At 37.1% G+C, this 26,290-nt stretch overlaps 1 protein-coding gene across 5 annotated transcripts in view; it reads left to right on the top strand.

Moving 5' to 3' along the window:
* LOC125876926 (pre-mRNA-processing protein 40A-like) overlaps positions 1 to 26,290 on the top strand; it is a 1,068,087-nt gene that overhangs the window by 1,034,003 nt on the left and 7,794 nt on the right. For 4 of the 5 annotated variants that reach the window (XM_049558216.1, XM_049558215.1, XM_049558214.1 and 1 more), the window contains exons 6-27: positions 863 to 927; positions 1,127 to 1,196; positions 6,123 to 6,175; positions 6,272 to 6,329; positions 6,414 to 6,757; positions 6,852 to 6,921; positions 7,365 to 7,463; positions 7,547 to 7,615; positions 7,684 to 7,761; positions 7,883 to 7,969; positions 8,481 to 8,515; positions 8,615 to 8,720; positions 8,993 to 9,073; positions 9,211 to 9,303; positions 10,427 to 10,480; positions 10,626 to 10,742; positions 11,137 to 11,235; positions 11,643 to 11,690; positions 11,774 to 11,866; positions 24,648 to 24,755; positions 24,852 to 24,916; positions 25,025 to 25,127. In XM_049558216.1, coding sequence (XP_049414173.1) covers positions 863 to 927; positions 1,127 to 1,196; positions 6,123 to 6,175; positions 6,272 to 6,329; positions 6,414 to 6,757; positions 6,852 to 6,921; positions 7,365 to 7,463; positions 7,547 to 7,615; positions 7,684 to 7,761; positions 7,883 to 7,969; positions 8,481 to 8,515; positions 8,615 to 8,720; positions 8,993 to 9,073; positions 9,211 to 9,303; positions 10,427 to 10,480; positions 10,626 to 10,742; positions 11,137 to 11,235; positions 11,643 to 11,690; positions 11,774 to 11,866; positions 24,648 to 24,755; positions 24,852 to 24,916; positions 25,025 to 25,127 — 1,995 coding nt within the window. The remainder of the gene's footprint in view (positions 1 to 862; positions 928 to 1,126; positions 1,197 to 6,122; positions 6,176 to 6,271; positions 6,330 to 6,413; positions 6,758 to 6,851; positions 6,922 to 7,364; positions 7,464 to 7,546; positions 7,616 to 7,683; positions 7,762 to 7,882; positions 7,970 to 8,480; positions 8,516 to 8,614; positions 8,721 to 8,992; positions 9,074 to 9,210; positions 9,304 to 10,426; positions 10,481 to 10,625; positions 10,743 to 11,136; positions 11,236 to 11,642; positions 11,691 to 11,773; positions 11,867 to 24,647; positions 24,756 to 24,851; positions 24,917 to 25,024; positions 25,128 to 26,290) is intronic. The other variant, XM_049558218.1, reaches the window with a different exon arrangement.

Genomic DNA, 26,290 nt, shown 5'->3' with positions numbered 1-26,290 from the left:
ATTGGTGCCAATGAAATTTTTGTGGTCTTTAGGAGATCTTTCATGATGCCATCTTACGTGGTATTGTTAATAACGGCCTCCCTGACTTGTCATTTTGATGACGGTGGTGGCTGGACCAATTAGTATGCACGTTGGTCTTTCCATTGGGTACTTGCTATCTCTCATCAATAAAGGTACCGAGTAATTTCCAACCAAGACTTAGGCAGATGGAAAGAAACCTAGTGTTTTTGTTTTGGCTGGGATTTGAACAGGTGATCTCATGGGTCTCCACCCACTTCATTGACCACTAAGCCACACTCTTGAGTGCAAAGGCTTTTAGAATTCTCGTTTATTACTTTCTCTGGATGTAGGAAAGGTCTTTTCATTTTGGTATGCTCATTTTTCTGAAGGTTCACATAATGTTTTCATCAATTTAGTGATTCATATTTCTAGAGCCTCATAACCTCAAAACAGTATCCTCTTTCTGGATCATAACTTACCAAACATGTAGAGCATTTCTGTTATTTGGATATTAGCAATTTGGAGCTTATTGGGTGTAGCCTCATAACCTCAAAGCAGTATTTCTCTTTCTGGATTATAACTTACTAAATATGTAGAGCATTTCTATTCTTTGGATATTAGCAATTTGGAGATTGTGGATGTCTCATTTCAACTAATTGTCTCAAACTTCAAATGTAGTTGCCATGGAAAAAAACTGCAAGATTTTCTAATGCATGGTGAATTTAGTATTCCGGATGTTCATTATAATTGCAAATGGAGGCCGGAGCTTCAATACCATAACTAGAAATTGAACTTTTCTCTCTCTAAGTACTTGACTTTGATTCTGTCATCTGTAAACCTTACTGATTTGCACTGTAATTAGGCGAGCACAGCTTCACAGCAGACTGCATCTGACTGGCAAGAGTATGAAGCTGCTGATGGGAGACGGTGAGTTGGTTTTTTGGTAATTCTTTTTTAAACTTTGCCCTTTATCAAGTAAATCATGTTACTTGACAATCTCTCAGAGTTTGTATTATGCTGCTTGCAGTGCTAAGATATAACTCTGCAATGTTCCCTTTCTTTCCTGTTCATTTAGTTTGGGATTGAAGTGTAGTTCAGTGATTAATTAATTAATTTGCTTATTTAGATATTATTACAATAAGAATACAAAGCAATCTAGCTGGGAGAAGCCTTTGGAGCTGATGACACCTTTAGAGGTTAGTTATATTCTTAATTGCTGCTGTTTTGATAATTGAAGTCTTTACTTGCTGTTTGGTGGAGTGCACATATTCTCTTTTGCCTCAAAATATGCAAATATCGTTTCCTTTTTGTGGATGTTAACAACTGCATTAGATATTAAATAGTTCAAACCGTTTTATGTGTATTCTACTTTTCTTTGCACTGGTTTGTAGATGTCATTGCAAGTCATGGACATATAAACAACTGCGATTAGTGCTCAAATTGAAGGCGCTTTCACTTTCTCAAGGCAGGCAACAATTTGTTATTCCATCTTATGTTGCAATTTAGTGACTTGATATTATGTGGAATTGGTCATACATGTTGGTAGTTACAAATTTCCTGTTGAAACTGGAAGTTGACCTATTTCAATTTAAACCATGATCCTAAGCAAGTGCATACATATACTCCTAAAAGATTAGTAGATATAGGAAGTGTTGTTGCGAACTACCTGCACCATCCTCCATGTATTCACCGTGGAGGAAATTCACAACATCCTATTTTTTGTTGTTGATGAGGTAGCATTCTACTTTTATCTTATCTTGTTGACATTCATTGATTTATGAGGAACTTCCCAGCATTGTTCTTTATTTTATTGCATAAGCTTTGTTAGAATAAGAATATGAACAAGAATAATATATATAAATCTACTTGGAAGAGGAATAGTATATAGAAGCCCACTTGGAATAGGAATAGTACATACAATCTTACTTGGAAAAGGATTGTAATATAGTGTCTATGCATAGGATCTCAGTGTAATAATGGAGGTACACAATTTAATAATATTCTTCTCCAATATTCTCACATGGTATCAAAGCTTCTATGAATCCCGTAGAGAATCAAAGAGCTTTCGTTGTCGGCGGGCGGCTATGACCATATATGCCACCCGTCTGGCCAATGGTTATGTTAACAAGTAGGGCCACATTTTAGGAATTTTAGGTATCGCTTGTAATGTAATAAGGATGAAGTCTCATTGATATATGCATGAACCCCATATTCAGTGGAAGAAAACTCAGTCCGATAGACTACCCTGTGTCAATTTTTGGCGACTTTCTAAGGGTCTGTTTGGAAAGCCACCATGTAATTGGAATTGGTGTAATTACTACGGTAGTAATTACCAGCCTAGTAATTACACAACCTAGTATTACGTTGACCTGTTTGTTTGCCACTTGTAATTACAAGTGTACTGTTTGGTTGCACCAGTAGTATTGAATATTAAAAATAAAAATTTAATTATTAAAAATTAAAAATTATATTAGACTAATAAGGGCCTTTATAAATGATATAAAATTAAACATTTAAGATATATATTGTCTCTTGAAAATATATTAATTAATGAACGTATGTTCTTAACTAAAATTATAAAAATAATTGATTTATATTTTTCAATTTAGTATATTTTAATTAACTAACTCATAAAAACTAAAAGTACATAATTTCTATGAACATCATGAAATACATGTTTGACTAAAAGATTAATATTATAAATCAATACTCCTAAAACAAATGAAATTGAAAATATAACATACGTTCTAAATTCAAAACAAAAAATTTAACATAATACTCTTATGTCAAATTTCAACATAAAATACATAAATATGATTTAAAAGAAAAGGAAAACGTAAGTCCATAACTTTATTCAACAATAAATTCTACTTTAGTTTAAAAATTAGAATAGTAACAAAATTATACTAATGATATTTTTTGGAAGATACGAAAAATTGCATGGAATCACATGAAGTAAAGGTTGAGAGTAAGAAGGAAATGAAATATAAATGATATAAAAAATATTTGAAAATAATATTAGAATAATAAAATCAGAACAATTTAAAATAATAATAAAAAAAATTAAAACAAAAATAAAAGAAAGAAATTTAAAAGTAATTAGCTTGTAATTACACCATGTAATTACCAGCAATTCATATCTCCCCCNNNNCCCCCCCCCCCCCCCCCCCAACCCAATGAATTGGAGAGTGTAATTACAACCTGCCAATTCCACCCAATTACCTGCTGACCATGTAATTACATGCCCAATCAAACAGGACAGACAATGTAAATACACCGAATTCAATTACCAGGTTGGGCTTTCCAAACAGGCCCTAAGGATATTTTGTGTCAACCTGTATCTGTCAGTATTTGTGTAGCACCGTGCCATCTTTCCAGTGACTATTTTCTCATATCTAATTTGTATAACACCGTGCCATCTTTCCACTGACTACTTTCTCATATTTGATTTGCGTAGCATCGTGCCATCTTTCCAGTGACTGCTTTCTCATTATCGATTTGCGTAGCACCGTGCATCTTTTTGTTGACTACTTTCTCATATCAGATTTGTGTAGTTTTGAGCATTTCTTGGTGACCGCTACACCGTTTTCGGTAGATCAGAGTTTTCCAGCTGTGTTCTCTTTGTTTCACATTTTTTCTTTTTTCAAAGGGTATACACTGATATTTGGATTGGATTACGACGATACTTTCTCTCCCATGGCTAATATAGCATATGCCCGCCTTTATTTTTTTTATCTATGGTTACCATTCGCCATTGACCTCTTAATGCATATGCCCACCTTTATTTTTTTATCTATGGTTACCATTTGCCATTGACCTCTTAATCAGTTGGACATTAAAAATGTTTTTCTCCACGTTGATCTTGAGGAAGAAGTCTATACAGAGCAACCACCTGGTTTGTTGTTAGGGGGAGTCTAGTAGCTTGTATATCGATTGTGTAGAATGTTTTATCGACATTCTGCATCAAATTCAGTATTTTATGAGAGGACTTAACACATTGAGATTCACTTTCTCTTTGTCAGAAAAAACAGAGAAGATACTCTCCGGAGAAGTTGGTCTGTTTCAAAGTTAATATTGCCTCCTTTTACTGAATTTGGTTGTTGTTTGCCCTTTTAGTTTTCCTGGCTCCCGAATATTTTGACGATTGCCATGAACTTCCTTCAGTTATCCTGATCAGATCTAGAAATACATATTGGACATCCCTAATTTTCCCGATCTCTTTGGAGATTTTATGTTGTCTCTATTCATGTTAATATACTTAATTAGGTAATTAGCTCCTCTTTCAAGTACTCCTTTACTTCAAGTTAGCCTTGCTTGTTGATTCTCCTCATCCAGCCATTTTCTTCATGAGTGGAATTACCCCTTTTGTCAACACCCTTGCTCGCTTGCTTGATGTCAAAACTCAAGCTAAATAGATGTTGCTGCTATGTGAGCCTCATTTCCTATGCCTTCGCTGTCTCTCCACGTGTCACCTTTCCTCAACTTCTCTTGGTATCTGACGCTCTAAATTCTCTCTTATACTGTCTCTTCCAATATGGAGGAGATTTTGATTCACATCCTTACCTCTCTAAAAGTGTGTTAATGGGGAGGAAGGAGACATTGAGATGCTGACAGATATTTAGTTAGATTTTTCCACGTGCTTTACTCTCTTTATTTGTGGGAACTTAACCTGACCTAACAAATTGGAATCTGAGGTAGAGTCTGTCAAATCTATAAGCTGGGAACAGTTTAGGTTGATTGTGAATTTTTTCGGTCTAATGGTATGGATGCGTAAGTGCTTCATTAGTCTTTACTTCTTGATCTAAAATCTGATCATTGCTAATTATTATCCATGTTGCTCGGACTCTCCTAAAACGATGCCACACCTGTGTTGGATCCTTCAGAAATGCTGTACTAGTACTTCTGGAGGACCAGACACACATCCATTGCCATTTTCGAGTAGTCCGAGCAACATAGATTATTACCATCAAAAAGCTAGTTTATTTAAGTTTCTTTGTGATTTCACGTCTTCTCTTCTTGAACATGACTTGCTTGATGTTTATGACCTTTCTAGTTTTACAGGTACAACTATTATTCTGATATCCTCAACTACACATGTAATGTTACATGGAGTGTACATGCTTTGTCTTGGAATATTTTGCAATAATTTCCTTGTGTTTCTTTTAACTATCTTTACAGGTGTCTCAATTCATTTTAATGGTTAAAATTTCCTTTTTGACTTGACAAGAAGTATCATGTTATGATCAATACTAAATTGACTGCCACAACTGAAAAGTACAATTGATGGTTGAATTCATATAAAAAAGTGCGATTAACATAAAGTGCTATAGTTGTAGCTGACCAACAAGCTTGGATTGAGATGTTACCTTTTTAGTAAAAGAATATGGTTTGGCCAAATGTTCTCTCTTTTGACATTACGTTCTACAGTGATACTTTAAGCACACCAGCAGTTTTCTTCAATTGAGTTCCAAAGTTGGCTTCTTTGGATTTATAATCTGCATTGACAGTATGTTTCTTTTGCTATTTCCTCCTATTTTTTTAACTTGTGCCTTTTCTTTCCTTTGCTTAAATGTCCTCTTTCTGCAAGTTGCAAAAATATGTCTAAAAAAGATAATTGTAAAAGGTATTTATAATTTGTTTTCTTGATAAAAATGTTCAGTAGAGAGTTGTTCCTTGTAGAGATATTTAGCTGTCTTTATGATGTTAACCAAGTTTATTTGATTCTTTCCTGGTGGAATTCACTCAAAATTTGTGGCAAATCATTATTTTTATCTAACAAATGCGTGCACTTGGCAGATTTAATAACAACACCTGGTAGCATTTGCCTCACTAATGATCATTTATTTTTCCAATCCAAATGGAAAAATAAACAAAGTATGCTTGATCAAAAAACATTTACCTCACTAATTATTGCATAAATTTATATGCATATGCAACATGTTGCCTTGCCTACTGCTAATAGAATTTTATTTTCATTGTTGCTGAGCTTGTTTATGTTTATTCGTTCATTAGTGCCTGGAGCAAGAACATTGGGAGACTGCCAATGCTGTTCAGGTGTTCGTTACTACTCTTTTAGTTTGAGATTTACATTTAAACAGTGCATTTGTTTTGTTCTTTAACAGAGAGCTGATGCTTCGACTGTATGGAAAGAATTCACAACTGCCGATGGTCGGAAGTAAGATTTACCAGTAAAAGCATTTTGGTTCTCTTGGCTACTGCAGTATGCTTTTTTATTTTGTTTTAGTGATTTGTGTGTTATTGGATCTTTCAGGTATTACTACAACAAAGAAACAAAGCAGTCTAAGTGGACAATTCCTGATGAACTAAAGGTTCATGAAGAAATTATTGCCTTTATCGGATATTTCTGTTTCTTCTATATGTTATGGAACTAATTCATCAGCATGTATCATCAGTTGGCTCGTGAACTCGCTGAAAACGCTGCTGGTCAAGTAGTTCAGACTGGAACAAGCACAAATTCTGGTGTGCAAGTCAGTGAAGCTGTGACCCCAGCAGAACAACCATCTGCTGTCACCCCGGTTAGCTCCACCCCTTCTTCAACGGTTTCTGGAGTTGCTTCAAGCCCTGTTCCAGTTACGCCTGCTGTTTCTGATGTTAATACTCCACCTCTGGTGGTTTCTGGATCATCAGCCATTCCTTCTGTGAGCCTTGCTGTGACAAGTTCAGGTGGTGTCTCTTCACCTGCTGTTTCAGGGAGTACAGAATCTGATGCTCTAGCTAATGCCTATCAGACACAAATGTATGGACCCTTTCATTTTCTAATGGTGGCTTCACTTTGGTTGTCTGTCATGATTTTAAGTCTGAAATATCACGATGATCTTGACAATCTCTAGGAGTGCCATTGAAAATTTATCTCCTCAAGTTGCTAGTTCTTTAAGTGGAGCTTCTAGTCAGGATATTGAGGTACGCCCAACTCCTTCAGCAGCTCTATTTGAAATTTGATTGTGCTGGCATATGCATTGTCAAAAGGACTCTTTTAACTTTTCTTCCCTCATTCCACTGCTAGTATGGTCGGAGCTATGTAGAGCCAGCTCTATTTTGAGTCATATTGAATCCCCTTGACACAAGGAGTTGGCAAAAGGGGGTTCAAGAATTGCTTTAGGTCACAAGTACACATCCCAAGTTTGACATTCTAATATTTTTTCAAATTCCCTCTCCTAAATTCCAGGTTCCAGCACAAGTTGCTAACTAGGGTTGAGAATGCTCTGATCTCTTTTGCATGAGCCCTGTCATACCTTGGAAATGCTCCCTCTCTTTGCCAAATTGTGGATTCCTGTGCATAATAGATTTTTGAGATGAATTATTGCTGTCTTGTAAAATTAATTGTTTAAAATCGTGACTTACAGGAGGCAAAGAAAGGCATGGCTGTTGCTGGGAAGATTAATGTGGTACCTGCAGAAGAGAAATCAGCAGATGAAGAACCTTTTCTATATGCCACCAAGCAGGTAAAATGATTGAATGTGTTCCTCTAAGTATTTATTTGTTTAATGCTTAATATTCCACTATTACTCATTTTATATTTTTTTAGGAGGCTAAAAATGCATTCAAAGCTCTACTAGAGTCTGCTAATGTTGAATCTGATTGGACATGGGAGCAGGTTAGTCGGACATGCTATCTTAATTTAAAATCTATGCACTTGTGACTGACAGTGAACTATCATACCAGACAATGCGAGTTATAATCAATGATAAACGATACGGGGCTCTAAAAACTCTTGGTGAGCGGAAACAAGCATTTAATGAGGTAATCACTGGGTTTGTGATTGTTAAATTGACCCCCCCCCCCACATGATGCTGTCAATCCGGAGTGCGGAAGCTATCACCAATTGGTTTCTGAGTGTTGATGTACCTTTTCTCCCCAACAGTACTTGATGCAAAGGAAGAAACAGGAGGCTGAGGAGAGGCGCCTTAGACAAAGAAAGGCAAAAGAGGAATTCACAAAGATGTTAGAGGTAAAATATGTGCTCCTTAATGGTTCTTGGTAGGCTGGTACAGTTTTCATGTTGGGTTGGTGCTCTTACCTCTACTTTTTTTGTCAGTAACAGTGTACACAAAACACTTAAAAAAGTTTCCAGTGACCTTACTGCCAATAAAATAATCCTTCGTCTTATGCATTAGAAGAGTCCCATTTTAGTATCCTACATATCTTTTGTGATTATAATACTGGAATGAAATGGGCCTGAATAGAATGAAAAGATATAGAGAATTTATGTAGCTAATCCTAACTGATGGGGGTTTGAGGCAAAGTTGATTGATTAATTGATTGAAGCATATTAACAGCATTTTCTTGAAAGAGTAGAACTCCTTGTAATACCTTTGCTCTAAAGATAATTAATTAATAAGTTTTCTATAGAGAAAATCAAGAATTTGTTTACCACTTGTGCATCTATCATGTCACACATCACTTATGGTGTACAAACTATGCATTATAGTGTTAACCTGGTTTGACTTTAACTGTTTCAGGAGTCCAAGGAACTCACTTCATCTACAAGATGGAGGTAGTTAACAAAAGCTTCTCTTTTATTAATACTTACTAACTGTAGTAACAGAAGCAGCTTTTCCCCCCTTTTAATGATCTCGTGATATTGTGCTACCAGTAAGGCAGTTACAATGTTTGAGGATGATGAACGGTTCCAGGCTGTTGAACGAGAGGCTGATCGTGAAGATCTCTTCAGGAACTACTTGGTGGATCTTCAGAAAAAGGTGCGCCTTTGCTATTCTCACTTTTGAAAATGCATTGCTCAGATTTTTGATCTAGACATGGATCATTCATAAAATCTGTTCAAGTTGACAACTGTATTTTTGCTCAAAAAATATGTAAATAAAAGATAAGCAATTGAAAGAGCAACCCTTTTTTTTCTTTGAACAGTTTGTGGTTTGGTTAATTTCTGTGTGAATGTACCGTGTGCATCCTACACATCTTGTTCCTTGAGCATTTGTAATTTTTTTTGTCGTTATTTGGTTTGTTATTCCAGGAGAGGTCAAAGGCTCAAGAAGAGTATCGACGGAATAGATTGGAGTACAAACAGTTTTTGGAGACTTGTGGCTTTATCAAGGTATTTGTTACTTTTAAGACTTTCTTCACCTCCTTTCCCCAAGGGAAGTGGATCTGGTGGTTTGAGCTTTCTATCACTTTTACCTTTTGTTCCTTTTCTTTCTCTGAAGTTCATCCTTTGTTTCTTTGGAGCCACAGGTAGATACACAGTGGCGCAAAGTCCAAGATCTTTTGGAAGATGATGAAAGATGTTCACGCCTTGAAAAACTTGACCGCTTAGAGATTTTCCAGGTAAAGTTTTTATGCTGGCAAGTTACCTGAATGGAGTGCAAAGTCTAGTAAGGATAGGGGTGACAAAATGGGTAAAAATTTATGGTTATCTGCTCGACCCAAAATGGGTTGGTTATCCCATCATTTTAAAGTGGGTGGGTCAAATATGAATCAACCCATGGGTATCGACCAATTGCACTCCACTTAAAGTATGCAAGGGTGTATTGAATCTCTTAAAAGTACACTTATTAAGGGTGTGCCCCCNCCCCCCCCCCCCCCCCCACCCCAATTTTCTTATGTTTGTTTGGCTTAAATGTTCTGGAAAATATTTTTCAAATGAACTTATTTTTCCTCTAATTTAAGAAAATTACTTTCATACGTAAACTAAGGATTTTTTTTTCAAAACTTCCCTTAAATCAAGAAAATAATATTCAAATCTTAGACCTCACCATCCGAAATGGGTCAAGACCTGGGATCTGACTTCCGACCCTGATCCAACTCCACCTCGAGACCTACATTTTGACCTCCCAATCTCAATTCAAAACCACTCATTTTCCAGAAAAATATTTTCTAGGATAACATGAAAACATTTTCCTTCATATCAAACACACCCTAAAAGGAGAAAAAGAATAAAAAATGAACTTGTAATCTCGAAGTACTTATTTCCTTACATAATAAGAAGCAATGGATAATATGGATATCAATATTATCGTTGGGTTTACCCCTTTTTATCCATATCAAATATGGGTTGGGTCGGATATTTTATCTGTTTTTACTTGACTCATTCCACCCATATCGACTCGACCCGCCCCGCCTCGCCCATTTTGCCACCCCCAAGTAAGAAAGAGGGGACAACTTCTGAATTTTTTTTTCTAAGAGGAAATTCAGGAAGTTACTGGAATAGAATGCAGAGTCTAGTAAAGAGAAATGGGGCATAACTTTATCAAATTCTTAAAAGGAGAATTCACACAGGTGAAAATTAAATGTACACGTTATTTTTAAAGTTGAACTAGTTGATGCCCTAAAGTTTATGTTGAGGTTTTCATTTCTTTTCTAGTAGCTTCTTCTTCTTGACCTTTTTTAAAAGGAAAAAAATACACCATTTTGTAATAATTGATGACCCTGATATCTTTCTTCTCTGAAGGAATACATCCGTGACTTGGAGAAGGAGGACGAAGAACAGAGAAAATTGCAAAAGGTTCTTTCTGACACTTCTTTTTTGTTTGTGTGTGTGTGGGGGGGGGGGGGGGGGGGGGNGGGGGGATGTTGGAAGAGGGTACCCTCCTTTTCTATGCCTCATTCTGGGTGATCAACTCACTAAGTGTATTTTTGTTAATTTTAAGGAGCAACTGAGGCGTGCAGAGCGCAAGAACCGGGATGCATTCCGAAAGATGATAGAGGAGCATATTGCTGCAGGCATGCTTACTGCAAAAACATCTTGGCGCGATTATTGTCAGATGGTATTCCACTTCTCTACCTTTTGTTGAAGTGTGACAGATATTTAAAAGCTTAAAGATTTAGAGAGAGAACACACTTTTATTTATTTAATTATGTCTTCAACACACAAAAATTCTTTTTGATAATGCATGTCGGTGAGACTCGAAGCCAGGACCTCCATCTACTCTGATACCATGTTGAAGTGTGTGATCATCTTATTGAGAAGCTTAAGCTTTTAGAAGGAACACAATTTTATTTATTTATTTATTTAATTATGTCTTCATCAACACCTTTAAACAATGATAATAAAGTTCTTTATTTTAAGAAAATTTAGTCGCTAATATTGTATCATTTCATTATATTTCTCATTAGTTCCACCTTTCTCGCGGATTGACCTGTGGTTGTGCGAATATGTAGGTTAAGGAGTCCGTGGCTTATCAGGCTGTTGCATCAAATACTTCTGGTTCAACACCAAAGGATTTGTTTGAAGACGTCACTGAAGAGTTGGAAAAACAGGTCTCAATATGTCATACCCCACTATTTTTTGCCTTCTTTTAAGATAAGTGATATAGCACTATTTTATTTGTAACTGGTAAAATGACTACTTTTTCAAAATTTGTTGCTGGACTCTTTAGATGTCAGACCCCTCTTCCATATGAAAAAATGGAAGTGGTTACGTGTTTCAGCTGTTTGATGCGTCACTTGATATTGGGTAGATGCACGACACATTGCTGAGAAATAGTTATGCGATATGTGGCATTCAGCACTGTGCCATCTGAATTGGGTCTTGCATATATGCGATTTGTTTGTGCTATAATTTCTTTTTTGAGAATTGGTAACTTGATATATTCCTTTTGTGCTATAATTTTAAGTGTGATAGTTCTGCTTTTTTCAGTAACTTTGTTTTTTTGTCTATTTAACAGTATCATGAAGACAAGATTCGTGTAAAAGATGTAGTTAAGTCAGAAAAGGTAGGTTTGTGTACTGTTATTTACTTTTTCTCACAAATACCTGCTGGTGTATGATTTTCTGTCTGTCTTGTCACTATTTTCAGATCACGATCTCATCAACATGGACATTTGAAGACTTTAAAGTTGCAATTTTTGAGGGAATTGGTTCCCCATCCATTCACGATGTTAATCTACAGGTATTAATTAGTGTGCCCCCTAAACCTAGAAAGGAGGTGGATTTTCATTGTTTTGGTTATCTTATCTCCGTATCTTGATGACTGATGGCAATTCCCTTTTTTAGATTAAGCATTCAAAATTTGTTATGTTTGGGTTGTGTGTTTGGAGGTACATTTGCTGTCTTTATTGGAGATAGAGGTTTTAGGACTTATGTTTTTAATTGTGGAAAGGACTATTTTTCAAATGATTGAGCTTGGTGTTAAACTTGGAATGTGATTGCTTCTCTAGTATTTTGTTTCAGTTTTAGATTATGATATGTGGGATTATCATATATTTTGCTGGTGTCTGAGCTTTTTTTAAGCTTTGTTTCCGTACTCGTAGGAACCATTTCTGCCTGTTTATAGCTGCAAACTAGTCTCTATTTTCTTTCCAGATATTTGTTATTCTTGCATTTCAATCTGCAAATCTAACACAAACTTTTACGTGTCCAAATAAACATGGAATATGCATTCCAGCATTCTATGGTGGTCTATAACATGAAATTCTTATAACCATTTTTCATAAGATTAAAATAATATAATTGAATGGGAAGAAGAACTTCCTTATACAAGTGGTATAAAATAGTGGAGAATTTACAAATAAATACGATTCCGTACTAAAGACACTCAGTCTTGTATACAAATTGGAATCTCGTCGGTGCACCCAACGGTGAAGGGGGTTCAAAATTTAAAGAAATAAATACAAGTAAAGCCAAGGGAATTCAACATATATTATAAATGCATAGAAAAATTATTTATGCATTCATCCCTACCCCTTTGCCCTAGCTCCGCCTGTGGGTGCACTAAAAGAGATAAGGACAAAGAGGCTTTCCTCAAAAAATGTAAAATATCATTTTTTTATCCTTCAAAGGCACTCCTATTTTTATCTTCCATACAATCCACATGGGTGCTAGTGGAGTAATATCCCACTTCTTTAGTCTTCTCCTCATTCTTCTGAATGTTTAGTTGAATAGTGCGCCTTCTTGGTGTGTTGCATCACCTATTGAAGTGCAAACTAACAAACCATTTAATGATTTCCCATGCGTGAGATACTACTTGACAATGTAAAAAGAGGTGGTTCATGTCTTCACCAAATTCTTCCATAAGACCAATTGGTATATGCAATTTCTCTTCTTCCTTAAGTTTTTAGTTGTTAAATCACTCCCCTTGCTGAAAGTCTTAAGAAACTTGTGTCTAAGTTGGTGGATGCCCAACAAATGACATTCATGAAAGGTAGACGACTTACGGATGCCATTTTAATAGCAAATGAATATGTGGATGTGAGGAAGATTTCCAATGTCCCTGAAATTCTATGCAAGTTAGATATAGAAAAGGCTTATGATAACTTAAATTGAGGATTCCTATGGAGGACATGGGAGAGGCTGCGGTTTGATAGCAGACTAATTGGATAAAGTTTTGTTCTGGTACAATAAAGTTCTCTGTCCTGATAATGGTTCCTTCTTGTCTCCCTTCTTTAGCTAATGATGAAGCAAATCCCTAAAGTCAAAGTAGTCCATGAAAGCATCTATTTTTTCTGTTCAAGAAATTGCTTATGTAAAGATGGGGTGAGTCCCATGTTAACTAATCGATTACGATAAATTGGATGGCTCACCCTCTGGTTTCTTCTCTTCTAAGAGTGGATTGAGACAAGGGAGCCCCCTATACCCTTTTCTCTTCATTCTGTCCATGAAGGGACTCAGTGATAAGTTGAGAACATCCAAGTATAATGATATGCTCAGGTGATTCAAGGTTAATCCTGGAGACAATCAAGGGCTATAAATTTCTCACCTTCCATATACAGATGATACACTAGTGTTTTGTGATGCAGAGAGTGATCAATTGAAATAATTGAGAGATATATTATTCTGTTTGAAGCTATTGTGGGACTTCACATCAATTGGGGGAAGAGTTTTGTTTATCCAGTAAATGAGGTGCCAAGAATCAATATTTTGGCCAACATATAGGGTGGCGGAATAGGAGAACTGCCTACTACTTATCTTGGTATGCCCTTGGTGCTAAGAGTAAATCAAAGTTTTGGAATGTTGTACTGGAGAAATGTGAAAAGAAACTTGTTAATTGGAAGAGTAGATTGACTTTAATTAACAGTGTATTAGATGCCATGCCAACTTCTATATGATGTCCTTATTCCCTATGCCAGTGAATGTTATCAAGAAACTAGATGCAATTAGAAGGCATTTTCTCTGGCAATTGTGAGACCAAGAAGATATACTTGGTAAAATGGGATACAGGTATAACCACAAGAAGGAAGGTGGAATAGGAACAAAGAACCCGAGGACAAAATCATAGCCTCCCACTGAAATGGCTTTGGAGATTTGCAACAGATGGACATTCATCGTGGAAAGAAACTATCTTGACAAGGTATGGGATGGAAGAGCACTTGATTACCAAGGAAGTGAAAAATCCATATGGTGTTGACTTGTACAGATCCATCAGGAACGGGTGGCCCAAACTCTTAATTAGTTCTAAGATCAAAGTAGGTAATGGAGGGCAGATCCCATTTTGGGATGATCAGTGTTCAGGAAAGCGAGCGAAGTGATGCGAGCCTTCTACGCTTCACAGACTAGAATGAATATGTGAGCGCTTCATCGCTTAAAGCGTGAAGCGGGGCGTTATTGCTTTTTTCCGCTTCACGCTTCCCTGAACAGTGGGGATGATGCATGTGTTGGCCAACACACTATGAAATGTCTGTTTCCTGATATCTACTACCTGAACCAACAGAAAAAGGCTACAATTCTGGAGTTAAGGGATAACTTAGACTTCTCAATGACTGGGAGGTGGAGAGGTTGACAGATTTCTACAACACTCGGAAACAGTTTAAAGACTTCTCCACTAATGATGACAGTCTATTCTGGTTGAAAGACAAGCAAGGAAGTTTCTCTGTCAATCTGCATATAAGTGCTTCCACAACACAAATTCTCAATCAGGGTTTTGGCCTTGGAAGATGATATGGAAAGTCAAGATTTCATACAAGGTAGCATGCCTTACATGGTTAGTGGCAGAACAAGCTGTCTTAACTCAAGATAAGCTAATGAAAAGGGTTCTCTAAGCTATGCTCTAGATGTTTTTTTTTGTGAAGCTGAAGCAGTGACAATAAAATCATCTCTTCTTACACTATAAAGTGACAGAACAACTTTGGCAGGTTTTCATCACTTAGAGGGAATCAGGTGGATTATGCCAAGGGACATTGGAAGTTTTCGCTTGCTGTAATGGAGATGGTAATCCCATGAGAAATGGAAGATTGTCCCAGCTTGCATCTGGGGGACAATTTGGAAGGAGAGAAACTAGTGGTGTTTTAAAGAAAAAGAGTTTCCCTTTAGAGGTTGAAAATGAATTGTCTAGTGCTTTTCTACTTTTGTTTTATTCATGAGTAGTATCCTCAAGAGGCAGAGGACATTCCTTGTGTTTTTGATTATTTACGAGGTTTAGGTGGTAGGTTTTTGATTATTTAAAGGGGACAATAACAATGTTGCTTCTAGAATTGATAGGATCTTAATTTCCAGGAGTGGGATGATAGCTTCAACAGAATTCAACTAGTGGTGCTACGAAGATTGTGCTCTAATCACAGTCCCATTGCTCTACAATGTGGAATTTGGGGGCACAACAAATCCTATTTCAAGTTTGATAATTGGTGGAAAGGGCTTTGTGGAAAAAATTAGAGAATGGTGGGAGTCTTTTGTATTCATTGGTAAGCCTGATTATATCCTTGGGTGTAAGCTCAAGACCTTAAAAGGCAAATTGAAGGAGTGGAGTAGAACCAACTTGGGCAACCTAGGGTTACAAAGGGTCCAAATCCTAAGTCAATTAGCTATGCTGGATGCGGTAATGGAGAATAGAGTCCTAACAGAAAAAGAATCAGCAATGAAGGCATCTTTGATTATGGACTATGAACAACATCTTAGATGAGATAGCATGAAGGCAAAGATCAAGAGCTTTGTGGCTGAAAGAGGGGGACAAAAATATGAAGTATTTTCACAAAGTGGCCAATGCACACAAAAGATGCAATAACATTGATCAACTGAAAATTCAAGATGAAGCAATGAAGGATCTATTGAGAATTAAAGGGGAGATCACTGGTTTTTATCTGAAGCTTTATTCAGAAACCTCATATAGAAGACCTTCCAGCAACCTAATCAACTGTCCAATGGTCACGAAACTGAAAATGAACTGTTACAAAGGGAGTTTGAGGAGCAAGAAGTACAAGCATGTCTGAAGATGTGTGCCATGGACAAAGCTCCTGGTCCAGATCGCTACACAATGGGATCTTTTTATCAATTGTTGGTATGTAGCGAAGAAGGATATCATGGATACCTTTAAGAATTTCCATTCTCACAATATCTTTGAGAAGAGCTTTAATGCCACCTACATTGCTCTGAACCCAAAGAAGAATGGTGCCAAGGAACTGAGAGATTTTATGCCCATCAGCCTCATAGGAAGTGTATATTAGCTATTATCCAAAGTGCTGATGGAAAGATTGAAGTAAGTGGTTGACAAGCTAGTAGATGCTCAGCAGATGGCATTCATTAAAAATCGACAAATAATGGATGCCATTCTACTTTCAGATGAAATAGTAGATTTAAGAATTTTGTGCAAACTGGACATAGAAAAGGCATATGACCATGTGAATTAGAAGTTTTTGTTGAAGATGCTTGCATGTATGGGTTTCCAAAGGAGGTGGATTTAGTGGATCAAGTATTGCATCTCCATTGTTAGATTCTAGTCATCATAAATGCTGCACTTGAAGGTATTTTTCCCTGCTCAAGGGTCTGAGGCAGGGAGATCCCCTATCTCCTCTCCTTTTTATCATTGTTATGGAGGGCCTAAATGACATGATAAAGGTGGCCAGAGAGAACGAATGCCTCAAGGGTTTGAGGTAGCCACAACTCAAGCCTCAATATCAAATGGCAACATGGAAGTCACTCATTTACCGTATGCAGATGACACCTTAATATTTTGTGATGCTAAATGAGGGACAACTATTGGTTTTAAGATCAATCTTGGTGCTGTTTGAAGGAGTCTTAGGTTTGCATATAAACCGGAGAAAGAGTCAGTTATATCCTATTAATAATGTCTCTAATATGGAGGATCTATCTTGGATTTTGGGAGGGGAAGTAGGTTTTTTGCCTACCATTTATCTGCCCTTAGGTGCCAAATCAAAGGCTTTGAACATCTGGAACCAGTGATTGAAAAGTGTGAGAAGAAGCTTACAAGATGGAAATCTCAATATATCTCCTTGGGAGGTAAGGTCACTCTCATTCATTCAGTTTTGGATGCCTTGCCTACTTACATGATGTCCATCTTCCCCATTCTTGATGGGGTGATACAGAGACTGGATAAAATTAAGAGGGATTTCTTATGGAAAGGGACGGAGGAAAATGATTCCACTATCCAACATTTAGTCAAGTGGAACAAGGTTTCTCTGTGGAAGAAACATGGGATCTAGGAGTAAGGAATTTGAAAAAGCAGAGCAAAGCCCTTAGACTAAAGTGGTTATGGAGGTATTCTCAAGAGCCTCAACCATACTGGGCTAAAGTATTTCAAGCAAAATATGGAGAGGAGAACAAGTGGATGACAAAGGAGGTTCTTACACCATATGGGGTAAGCCTGTGGCAGTCTATCAGAATCTTGTGCTTTTAAGACTTCATTTTGGGAGGATAAATGGTTGGGCACTACTGGTTTGAAAAGTATCTTTCCAGAGATGCATGACTTGGTAGTGAATAAACAAGTGAGTGTAGCTAAGGTTTGGACACAACATGCATGAATTCCAATTTAGAACTTAGAAGGATTTTCAATGGTTGGGAAATTGAGACTGTGATTGATCTTTTTGGAAGGTTGAAAGTTTTTACAGGAACAAGGGATGAACATGATAGATTATGGTGGAGCAGAAATAACAAAGGAACATTCAAGGTAAACTTTGCATATAAGTTGCTAAATCAAGGTGGACAACAACCTCTTTGGCCTTGGAAGTAGACTTGGAACCCTAAAATCCCTTTCAAGGTGTCATGTTTCCCTTGGCTTCTGGCAAGAGAAGCAATTTTAACACATGAAAATCATAAGAAAAGGAAGTTCTCCATGTGTTCTAGATGCTATTTATGTGGGGAAGAGGTTGACACAGTCAATAGTCAATCATCTGTCTTTAGTACAAGATAACATCCCAGCTGTGGAGGATTTTCATTAGGCTCAGGGGTTTTGCTTGGGCTATGAGTAGCATAATCACACATCTTTTGTACAGCTGGGGAGAAGTAGGGGTGGGAGCTGCAGATAGAGATAGATGGAGGATTGTCCGAGCCTGTATTTGGTGGATTGTTTGGAAAGAAAGAAATGCTAGATGTTTTGAGAGCAAGAGTTGTGATCTTCAAAAGATCAAACTAAATTGTATCAGGCTTTTTTGCTTTTGGTGCAAGAAAATGTATTTAGAGGACACTGAATTCATTATAGATATCCTAAGTTCCTTTTAGGATTCAGATTCAGTTCTCTTACTTTTTTGACAAGCTGTAAATATGGTTTTAGTGCAACCATGCACTAGTTCAATGACTATAAACAAATGTTACCTTCTCAAAAAAATAAAAAAAGGTGATAGGTTTTGCTCATATGATGACTACTAGTAATAATTACACCTTTGGTGTAGTTCTTTGTTTTTAATGGATATGTTTGTTGCTCAAAATAACAAAATAAAATAAAAATCACTCCCCGTGCTACCACCAACCAAATGAAGGAACTCATCAATGTTTTTTACGAGCAGCGGGAAAAAGTGACTAGGGACACTATTGTTTCAAGAGAAAAGTGAAATGCTCGCTTCATTGAAGTTAAATAAAAGAATATCAAAATCAACATTGCACAAAAGATTTATCAGCTTATTTTTATAATTAAATAAAAGATTAGCAGAATAAGTTGAAACTATTTTGGGCTTCTCTTTCGGTATGCTAACTTTTTGAAAACTAAGAAAGAAGGAAAAACGCTGCAATATTAGTTAATTTATAAGCTAAATTGTTTTTTTATTATTAAAGAAGATCAGGAAAGTATTTTGAAACTGAAATAATAGATATGTCCATTTGGCTTATGTGGAAAAAGGAAAAAAACAAATAAAAGTAATTAACAAACTAAAATTAAAAAAAAGACAGAAAATAAAGTTGAAGCTGCAGAAGCAATGAAACAGAAAGGAGAATAATAAAAGAAGCCGCAACAACAACCAAGACAAAAAAGAAATGAAGAAGAAGAAGTCACAGTGAGAACCTTAGTCATATATAAGAAGCAATTGTTTTCTCTTTTTTCGTAATAGGTCCCACCCTTTCGTGTTTTTTTTTCTTCTGAATAGTCACCTTATAAAAAAGTAACAAAACAATCACTTCATCGTGTCATCACCTTCTTGGACATAAGTGTTTTCTTCCTTTATGTTGTATGACCTCAGTCCCAAGAAGCCCTACAATGTAGCTTCATATGGCTTAACTACTTAAACCATGAAGCGGTACCCCCTAACGTCCAAGAATCTTGACCATCATGTAAGGAACTTTGTCATAGAGTAGCTGGACGTTACTTTGGAGTTTCGCCTACCATCAAATCTTATTAGAGGTTCCTTCTGAACCTCAAGTTTTCTGGATCTTCCTTCTTGCAACCTTTGAACTTGTTGGACTATGTATCATCTCATTCTGGTAGAGAATTCTATTGCTGTTAGAAAATGTGAATGTTAGTGCATCATCCTAGCACCACCTATCTCCCCNCCCCCCCCCCCCCCCCCCCCCCCTCAAATTTAAAGAAGTGGTCGTACTCCCTTCCTCAACCCTAAAGGTAATCATCATTAGACTATTTCCTGCCCTTGAAAATATCCCTTACATGCCGCACTTGAAAGGAAGTGATGTTTTTTGTGCTCATCCTATATCTGCGTAGACATTTCCTAAAGGTTTTGGTAAGAACCTGAAGATATTTCATCCCAAGACCGCTTGACTTGTTGGGCGCGTGACAATCTTCCTACAAACTAAGTAAAAGTTCCTAGCGCTATCTATCGAGTCCCATATAAATTCCTTTGAAGCCTTCCCAATACTGATAACTGACATGAGCTTGGGATTGGCTAGCCATTTTAAGGGCCATCAAAGTGGTGGGCCAACCCAACCCAACTTTTCAAATTTCAAAGCCCATGTGAGCTGTTCTAGGTGGGGCTGCGCTAGGCTTGTCTATATTGACAGCTCTACTCCACATGCTCTCTCACTTCCTCTTTTCCAATCACCCTCTCGAATGACTCCCACTTATCTTTCCTTATATGATCAAATTGTCTCCTCATTTGACCTCCAACCCATCTCCTCTTTAAATAAATGCTCATAAAAGCTCACTATGACTTCTTTTACCTCTTCCTCCCTCTCAAAGACTGCCTCACTATTATTGACTCACTCAATAGTATTTCTCCTGCTATTTGCTATGAATACCATGTGAAAGAATTTTGTGTCAATCCCTCTTCACCAAGCACAAACCCATGATTTTGTCTTAACTAGTCTCTTTGGCTAGCTAACTCTTCAACTCCTCCTTCCTCTTTTCTTCCCTTTCCTCTAAATCCTTCACCTCTTTCGCCCTCTCTTCTTCTTTCCATTCATTATCTTCCTCACTTTATGTCACGACCCAAAGTATACCCTAGGTATAACATGGCGTATGGGACCTCGAGAGGCCCTACACAAGCCACTTAGCATACATCATACAAGAAAATAAAAGTAAAGAGTTCAAAAGATAGCATTTCATTCAAAAGAGTTGGACAAAAACGAAAGTCTAACATAAGTCTCAAAGCCATCTAATTTATCGTAAGGAACGTGATTGGGACGTAGCCCATACATCACATACAAAGTTTTTAAATGGAAATGACATAAAGCAATAAAAGGAGTCTCGGTCCTCGGAACCTGAGGACTCACCAATCTTCAAAGTCTATAGAACCGACTAGCCACGAGTATGAGAGGTAGGAGCGTCGGACCCTACATTCATTGGATAATGTAGGCACAAGTATGCATTAGTACATGGAATGTACTAAGTATGAGGCAATATGCATAAACATAGGCATGATAGCATAAATGACTTAAAACGTGTAGGCATGATCATATTGAAACATTTAAAAGCTTTAAAGAAGAAATACCATGGAAATCATGAAAACACGGTCAAGTACATTAACATAAAGGACATAAGAAAAGCTTCATAGAAAACATAATCATTTTGTGGGATATTAACTTTAACCGACAATAAGACCATAAGAGCTATATCATGGAATTCGGTATATCCCTCATATCGAAAGAAGGGCAAACTACTTGCTAAGGTAGAATCCGTACATATCATCATTTACTAAAGTGGATCCACTAGCTAGGTCATTTAAGACAATCCTTCGGGAGTACATAGTTTGGGACTAGAGGTTACTACTTGAGACCGTATTTGAATCTCCACCTCAAAGCCCTCTCGGTTCCAAGTCTAAATTCTAACAAAATTGATAAAAGTCAAATATCAATTTAACATAGGGAAAGGCAATGATCAATACCAATCCACAGATTTCAAGATCAAAACATAGAATAGATCCTTAAACATAATTCGACATGGATGAGAAAACCTTTCACCAATGTGAATTCATTCGTGAGAAATACCTTTCATAATCATGATCATCATAGTAAGTGAGAAATCCTTTCACAATAGCATTGATACTTTTCTTTCAAAGCATCCCCAAATCATTTATAAACATTTCATAAAAACATGCATATCTTCATCATTTCATAATTCATGGATTCATAGGTTCATCAAGGATCATTGTTGGAAAACATAATTTAGGCATGGGTCAATGCAAATTTCAACTAAATATCATGTATTAACATCAATTCATGCATTAGAAGACTTAATTAACCATAATCAATCATAATTAGATGAAACCCACATTCATTGAATTGAAACCCTAGTTTGATCAATTGAAAATTGAAATCTTTGGACCCCAGGACTCCATGGGTGAGTACACACATACCTTGATCCTTTAAGCCCAAGAAAAATGGAGAATTTGGAGACTTAAATGGAACCCTAGCTCTTCTTCTTCTTTCTTAGACTTGAGAGAATTTGGGAGGATGAATTTGGTCAAGTTTTGGGAATTTAGGAGAATGAGTTGTGAATGGGTAATTTGGGGGTTCAAAACGTTTATATAGGGCTAAGGGTAGAAGGCAAAACGACATAGTATTGGGTTAAAATAATTAGGAAAAGACCCAAAAGCCCTTTAAAATAGCCAGGTTCGACCTACAGTTTGGATCTGTATGTCTTTCTACGGACCGTAATGGTCAACCGTAGAAAGATCCAAAAATTATTATTTGGACCAACTTTTGACGGAACCCATGTACGACTCGTAGGTCTTCCTACAGTCCGTACATGCCAATCGTAGAAACCAACTTTACCCCTTAAAATTTCACTAAGTCTAGTAGTGACCTACGAGACCTACTCGTACATAGGTTAACGGATCGTCCTGGTGAACCGTAAAAAGGTTTTTGAGACTTGATTTTAGAAAATTATTTCCCCACATCCTGCGATCGCTATCTAAGTCCCGTAGACACAGACCTCAGCCCAAAATTATTTTCTCCCTTATTTCCAAGTTCCAAGGTGTTACACTTTCATCTGTACCCTCTTAAAAATCTTTCTATTTTGCACTTGTATATCTCATTAAGTCATCTTCAACTTCTTTGCGAGTTAAATGACAAGTTGCTCGTCATTTTTTAGCTATTCCACTGTTCTGCCACTCATCTTTGAAGTCAGTTGCTTTCAGCCACATATTCTCGAACTTGTAAAGGGCTCTCATGTCTCTTCTCGCCTTTCATCTAGCATGATCAATGAATGGCCCAAGGTCACAACCCATAAGGGAATTTGTAACCAGTGTTGCTCGGACTCTCCAAAAATGTTGTTGCACTCGTGTCAGATTCTTTAAAAGATGCACTACTTTTGGAGAATTTGACACGCACCCATCAATATTTTTGAAGAGTCCAAGCAACGTAGTTTGTAACACATCGAGATCCATCTCCTAGTTGGTGGACACCAAAAATCTACGAAGTCTTGATCTCAATGTTTACTTTTCTGCCTTGGTCCAAGTGAATTTAGCTCATGTTAAAGAAAGGTCAATAGGGTAGATGCTTATCAATAAACTTCGTGAACTACTCCATGATCCTAGACACCGTCTTACATCCTTACCTCTTCTCGTGAAACCTTATAGTATTAAAGTGGGCCACCTGTCACCCATGGGATCTCCTACTCCATCAAAGCACTTCCCATTTTCTCCCCAAAAACTCACATTAGATAGACCCCTCATGCATTGATCCTTGTGCACCTCCTAAACCTCACACCACCTTGTTCCCATGGTTTCTTAAGTGAGTAGCCAACATAAATTCTCCTTTATCTCCATTTCATCAAGTTTTCTCACATCCCATGAATGTAGAATTTCCCAGCACTCCCAGAAGCCAGGAATAGGTCATATTCTTCCCCCCCCCCCCCCCCCCCCCCACCCCACCCCGCGCACACAACTCTATTCATAATGTTCCCTGGCACCATATTTTATAAGCATTTTGCAAAATTCAACTTACTTTTTTATATAGGTGAATAATTAAATTAATACCGAAAAATCTCCCATATAAAAGCAATATACCAGGAAGTAAAGAAGCTATAACATAGTTTGATTCTACTCTATGAACGATACCATGCTTCCTACACACATTGGAACCTCATAAGTGCCCAAAAAAGAAATTTGAAATACGAGGCTGTTCGTCAAATGTACATAGTCAATCTATATCCCATGAGAAGGTCTCCTATTTGTTTCTATCCATGGACCACATGAGTAGTAGTGAGGCAACATTTCAGTGTCTTCGACTTCACTTCCTTCTATGTTTTCAACTGAGAGCCCATTCTCACTATTCCTAAAAGGTACCAGTTATTACCGTACTTCACTGTGTAAGCTGGGGGAATGTTTAATTGAGGAGTCCCATTGGAAAATTTTTTAACTGGTCCAACGATGCCTCACTAGCATCACCTATTTATAATTGGTATTTGGTGGTTTATTACAGTCTTTTATTATTTGTAGCTGGGAATGAGGACTGCAATCCACAGTCCTCTGCACTGGCTTTAACTAGGGGACTAAGAGTGGATGAAGTTCATTACCTTGTTGGATGTCTTTGTTCGTGCAGAAATGGTGTAGGGGAGAGGTAGATGAAAGAGGAAGAGAGGAAAATGAGGGAGCGACCTGGCACACTAAATGAAAAATAAGGGGAAACAAGGACATTTCATGGGATTAATACCTTGTTTGCTTGGTTGGGATATCCTGAACATGTATAAAGCTTGCAAGTAATTTTATCTGGGGATTATGCTTATCAAACGTCTCTCAGTGTCTTAAAGTTGCAGATCTACTTAGACATACTTGTGGGAAACTGAATGCTAACCCATCTATAGTTTTTCTCTGGCATACAGCATGTATGATGTCTCATTTGTTGACCAGAATATATAGCTACTTGTTCAGTTGCTTCAACTTTTAAAACAATAGCGCTTCTATATGTGAAGCAGACTATTTTATTGGAGCGCATTTGCCTGTGAATTTCTGTCAGTTGAATAATTTAATTTTTCCTTAAAAAATGAGGCATGTTGTTGTTGCGTTTGTCTACTGATGTCCTCAGTATGGTTGTTCTGATAATGTAGTATTGTGTGTATATTTACGAGGTGAAGAACTTTGCTGTTGTTATGCTGTTTGCCAAATGTCTTTGTTGCTTGATTGCAGCTTATTTTTGAGGATCTAATTGAGAGAGCAAAGGAAAAGGAAGAGAAAGAAGCTAAAAAGCGTCAAAGGCTTGCAAAAGATTTTACCAACAAGCTCAGTTCCATCAAGGCATGTTAAATATTGTGGAAAAGATTTATTGAGTTGTCCTATTTTCCTACTTCACCTTTGTATTTGTTGCTCACTTTGTGATTTGGGACCTTCTAGGAAATAACTGATTCCTCTAGTTGGGAGGAGAGCAAAGAACTTGTGGAGGACAGTTCAGAGTTCAGGTGACTTCTTTTTTCCCATTTTAGTTGCTTTATTATTATTTATTAGAACTCCATTTTTGGTTTCACTATATGGATCATAATACCTTCTGTTAATTTCACTACTTTCAGAGCTATTGGTGAAGAGACAATCTCAAGGGCAGTCTTTGAGGAATATGTTGCATGGTTGCAGGAAAAAGCAAAGGAAAAGGAACACAAACGAGAGGAGGAAAAGGTAAGCAACAACAACATACCCAATGTAGTCTCACGAAGTGGGGTCTGGGGAGGGTAGAGTGTACGGAGACCTAACCTCTACCTCAAAGGTAGAGTGGTGGTTTTTGATAGACCCTCGGTTCAAGATAAAAATAGTCTAGAAAAAGAAGTAATAGAAATAAAGGAAGCAACAAACGGTAATAAAACAACAAATAGTAGCAAAACAATACTACAATTGAACTACACAAAACAACATATAATAATATAAACCAAAAAACAAGAAACAAGAGTAATACTATGATTACTAGAATGGACAACAAATCAAGACACTCCTACCCTAATCCGTGTCTTCCACATCTTCCTATCTAAGGTCACATGTTCAATGAGCTGCAACTGTGCCATGTCTTGTCTAATCACCTTTAATCTCTACCTCTACCTTTCTTGAATCCATCCATAGCTAACCTCTCACATCTTTGCACTGGATATTCGTGCATCTCCTCATCACATGCCAGAACCATCTCAATCTTGCTTCTCGCATCTTGTTTTCCACCGAAGTCACTCCCACCTTGTATCAGATATCGTCATTTTTAATCCTATCTTTTCTAGTATGCCCATACATACCATCATAACATCCTCATCACCGCCACTTTCATTTTCTAAACGTGTGAGTTCTATATCGGCCAATAGTCCGCTTCATACAACAAAGCAGGTCTAACCAACTCTTCGCAGAACTTGCCTTCAAGTTTTAGTGACACCTTATCACACAAAATTCCAAATGCGAGCCTTTATTTCATCCACCCTGTACTAATGCAGTGATCGACATCCTCGTCAATCTCTCCATTTCCTTGGATAATAGACCCTAGATACTTGAAACTATCTCTCTTTTGACTGACCTGTGTATCAAGCCTCACTTCCACGTCAACCTCACGCACATCACTGAACTTGCACTCCAAGTATTTTGTCTTGGTCATTCACAACCTAAAACCCTTAGGGGTTGTTTGGTAGAGTGTACAAGAATTGTGCTAAATATGGTGTATTAGTAGTGCTTGCAGTAGTAATGCTGGTATTAGTTATGATGACATTATTTCTTATATACTGTTTGGTTTGATGTATTAGAAATAGCAAGCCTTGCATAACTTCTACAAAAAGATGCTTGTTTACAAAAATACCCTCCACTCTCTAGCT

The sequence above is a fragment of the Solanum stenotomum genome, chromosome 9, assembly GCF_019186545.1.
Source record: "Solanum stenotomum isolate F172 chromosome 9, ASM1918654v1, whole genome shotgun sequence".
In the NCBI taxonomy this organism is placed as follows: Eukaryota; Viridiplantae; Streptophyta; class Magnoliopsida; order Solanales; family Solanaceae; genus Solanum; species Solanum stenotomum.
Note: the sequence above shows the minus strand (reverse complement) of the source record. Positions and strands in the feature narration are given on the sequence as shown.